At 36.1% G+C, this 4434-nt stretch overlaps 1 protein-coding gene and 1 non-coding gene across 3 annotated transcripts in view; one reads left to right on the top strand and one right to left on the bottom strand.

Moving 5' to 3' along the window:
* The window catches only part of Stag1 (stromal antigen 1), a 462283-nt gene that overhangs the window by 162390 nt on the left and 295459 nt on the right, over nt 1–4434 (bottom strand). For both annotated transcript variants that reach the window (XM_004624996.2, XM_023705036.1), the window contains exon 9: nt 827–900. In XM_004624996.2, the coding sequence (XP_004625053.1) occupies nt 827–900 (74 nt within the window). The remainder of the gene's footprint in view (nt 1–826; nt 901–4434) is intronic.
* LOC111814203 lies at nt 3147–3249 on the top strand. Its single transcript, XR_002819249.1, has one exon. It is a non-coding gene; the product is annotated as a U6 spliceosomal RNA (small nuclear RNA).

Raw genomic sequence — 4434 nt, 5'->3', positions numbered from 1 at the left:
TCGGTTCTATTTCAAAAGATCCTTTTATACTTTGTGTCAATATTTTAAAGTCTGTTAAAATACCAATTTTCACACATACACACACAAATGATTTCCCTAAACTATCTCTTTAATATTATTTTACCAACTACACTAACAAACGTGAATACAGACAGTACAACTACTATTTGGGTGTGTCAACTTACATGTTTATTATATCCAATTAACAGAAGTACATGTTTATGATTCAGTAATTTGCAAAACATGATTTTATAATTAGTGTTTTAAAAGTTTTCAGACTCCACAGAAAGAACACTAAACTCATTTGCTTTGGAATATCACACACACACACACACACACACACACACACACACACACCCTCTGCTTGTTAACATATATGCTAAGAGATACATTCTTTTATTATCTGTGGGAATTCTCTTTTTATGCTCTCTCTCACAAGACAGTATTATAGGGAAAGAAATAGAGCATTTAATTTTGTCAAATGTGAAAATCAGCAATATCTATTAACGACACATTAATTTTAACACCACATTAATATTCTAGCAGTTCAACTTCAAGTACATAGGCTGCCTCCAACAATACATATTCTGAGATTGAAAGCATGTGGCAGCAGTACTGGCTGCACAATTTACTCCACATACCATTTACAACAAAAGATGCTTTCCAGAAAAGACATAATAAAAATATTAGTAGAGACTTATAGTTTTATAATTAGCCAGAGCTACAAACAAATAATGATTATGTAAGATAAAAAAAAAAAAACCAAAAACAAGAAAACGATACAAAACAAAACAATACTTCTAAACGATTTTTGAAAATCACTTACCGGTATCTATGAACAAATATACCCTTAAAAATAGAGTTCATCATATTTTCAATTTCATCTTGATTTTCTTGTAGCTGAAATGAAAAAACAACAAAAGTGCAAACTGAAATACTATTTATTTTATTTGGATGAATGAATAGTTCTCCAGTTGTACTTTGTTCCCGGTTATTCTCATTTGAGGTCATTATTAATCCTCTCACTTTGCAAAGATATTTGAAATAACCAAAATACTCTCAGTATTTCACCTCTAAGCCACTGGTTGTGGAATATCTCACTACGTCTTTTGGGGCACATGCATTACAATGACTGACACAGCAGGGCAGTATAAATGTGGCAACAGGACAAATAATCAATGTTTTCTTTTGGGAAAGCTGGGAATTTCGTATTGCTGAATGTATGTATATAGTAAAAGTAAGTATTCATTCTATATTACTACAGAAAATTCCAGGGCAAACTAGAATAACTACCCTATTCTTTCGGGTCCTCCTTTCCAAGATGACGAAAATAAGAAGGAACAACAGTCCTGCCAAAAAGGGCCACGGTCATGTGCGGCCTATTCGCTGCACGAACTGCGCCCAGTGCGTACCCAAGGATAAGGCTATTAAGCTTCTCATTTTGAACATAGTGCAGGCTGCCGCAGTGAGGGACATTTCAGAAGTGTCTTCGACGGTTATGTGCTTCCCAGCTGTATGTGAAGTTGCATTATTGTGGGAGCTGTTCCATTCACAGCAAAGTGGTCAGAAATTGATCTCGTGAAGCCCATAAGGACTGAACTCTTCCACCCAATTTAGATCTGCTGGTGCTGCCCCACAACCTCCATCAAAGCCCACGGAAGGGGAGCTGGGGCTTAATGGACTGAAGGAAACTCTCTTGAGAAAGAAATAACACACTGAATATTATACTTAAAAAAAAATAGAATAACTACCCCACTGAGTATTATTTTGTACTATTGCCTTCATTACTTTTTAGTAGTAAATAACTCACACTTTGAACTCTCATCTGTAAAGCTGCCTGAAATTTATATATTTGTTGAAATGTTTAACTTCTTTCCTACATTTCACAATTTAGGGGCTTGGATCCTTGTTACTTTTTTGTAAGGACTTGTAAGTTTGAGAATGTGACACATTTTTTAGAGGTTACTGAGAGTCAGAGTGATATGTGGATATTATAGACAGAACAGGAAATTTCTGATGTAATGACAGGTATGTCAATCAGAATGGTATCTTAACCATGGGAGACAAAACCAAATTAAAGAACTTGTTTGGAGAAAAATGGTTAAGAAAATTCCTCCAGACATTCTTTTTTTATTCTCATTCTCCCTTTCTCCCTTTTTCCTCTCTCCCTCTCCTTCCATCCCCCCCTCTCGAATTTGGTTCAGGGTCTCACTACACAGCTCATACTCGTAGTGAGATCCTCCTGTTTTCAGCCTCTGGGCCTGGAATTACAGGTGTGTGCAACAATGCCGAGTCTCAGTGCCCAGCTCAGCACACTCAGGGGCGAGACCAGCAAAGCATGTGGTACCTGGGATTGAACCCAGGTCCCTGAGCTTGCCTAAGAAGGCACTTCGTCTGCTGAGCTATCTCATCGGACTTTTTTTTTTTTTTAAAGAGAATAAAAAATAATAGATAAGACATTAGAAATGATACACCATTTTAAAAAAGACAAAGCAAACAAGATGATAGGTATTTAACAATGGTCGAAACTGCACTATTATCTTCCATAGAGTTGCTAAGATTACCAAATATAATCATGCAAAATTGTTGACAATAAAAACATAAGCATTAACCACTCCCTTCAAAAAACTTACAGAAATTAGTATAATCATCCTAGCAATCTTGTATATATACATACATGATTTTCCTCCTTTTCTATCTCTCTTTCCAACTGTTCATCCCTTTGAGTAATTTTTTTCTTTTACTGTAGCTACTGTACTTCTTACATTTTATTTACTCTTTCAGATTCTTACACTAGGGAAGACAATACAATGTATATACACATGTGGGTCTGACTTATTTTACTTATGAGTATATCCTCAAGTTGCAACCATTTACCAATAAAAGCCTCAAATTTATCTAACTTTATAGCTGAGTAATACTCTACTGTATAAAAATGCCACATCTTGTTAATGCATTCTTCAATTGGTGGGCATTTGAGCCGTTTTCCAAGATTTAGCTGTGACAAAATGTGCTGTTACAAACGTGGTGCTGTGGTTATGTTGTCAGTTCTTCTGAAAAAATACCCAGATGAGGAGCAGTATGGATGAATGGGACTTCTAGTCCTAGTTTTATGAAGACTCTCCACAATAATTTCCACAGAATGCTTGCTTTGGCAGCACATATACTAAAATTGGAACGATACAGAGAAGATTAGCATGGCCCCTGCGCAAGGATGACACGCAAATTCGTGAAGTGTTTCATATTTTTGGAAGAAAAATAGCCTCTTTAACAAATGGTGCTGGAAAAACTGGCTATCTACACGCTGAAAACTAAAACTTGACCCAGTCTACAACCATGCACTAAACTAAAGTGAAAATGGATTAAAGATCTAAACATTAAAGCAGAGACACTAAATCTCCTGGAAGAGAAAGTAGGAGGAACTCTTGAAGACATAGGGGTAGGCAAAGACTTTATAAACAGAAATCAAATCGCACGGGAAATAGTTGAAAGAATTAACAACTGGGACCTGCTCTTACTGAGAGGTTTTTTCACATCAAAAGAAATTACCAACAAAGTGAAAAGGCAACCCACAAATTTGTGGGTTGACAAATAAGTAGTCAGACAAAGGTCTGCTCTCTAGAATTTATAAAGAACTAAAAAACACTAGGGCCTCAAAATTTAAAGACCCAATCCAGAAATGGGCATCTGAGATGAACACACGCTTCTCAGAGGATGAAACTAAAGAAGCGAATAAATATATGAAAAAATGCTCCACATCACTAGCCATCTGCAAAATGCAAATTAAAACAACATTAAGATACCATCTCACCCCAGAAAGAATGGCTATTATAAAGAAATCACCCAACAACAAATGTTGGAGACACTGTGGGGAAAAAGGAACCCTTTTCCACTGCTGGTGGGAATGTAGGCTGGTGCAACCGTTATGGAAATCATTGTGGAGACTCCTTAGAAAAGTTGGACTGGAAATCCCATTTACACCAGCTATTCTTCTACTGGGAATTTTCCCAGAGGATCTGAAAACATCATATCATAGGGATATATGTGTGCCTATGTTTATAGCAGCACAATTTGTGATAGTCAAATCTTGGAAACAACCAAGATGCCTATCACCTGAGGAATGGTTGAAAAAGATGTGGTAATTTTACACAATGGAGTATTATTCAGCTGTTAAGAATGATAAACTCGAAGCCTTTATATTGAAGTGGATGCCACTTCAACATATACTTATAAGTGAAATAAACTAGACACACATGTGTAAATATTGTATAGTCTCCCTAGTGTAAGAACTCAAAAGAAGAAATACAACTAGAAAGGTATAATACAAGTAAAAAGAAAGCAGGATCTCAAAGACTAACTAATCAAGAGAGGGAAAGGAGAAGAGCTAGGAAACATGCAAGGCAATGATCCTGAGAATCTTCAGAAGATTTTTGA

This window comes from Octodon degus, unplaced genomic scaffold (assembly GCF_000260255.1).
Source record: "Octodon degus isolate 3935 unplaced genomic scaffold, OctDeg1.0 scaffold00008, whole genome shotgun sequence".
Lineage (NCBI taxonomy): Eukaryota > Metazoa > Chordata > Mammalia > Rodentia > Octodontidae > Octodon > Octodon degus.
This window is presented reverse-complemented; position numbering and strand designations above follow the sequence as displayed.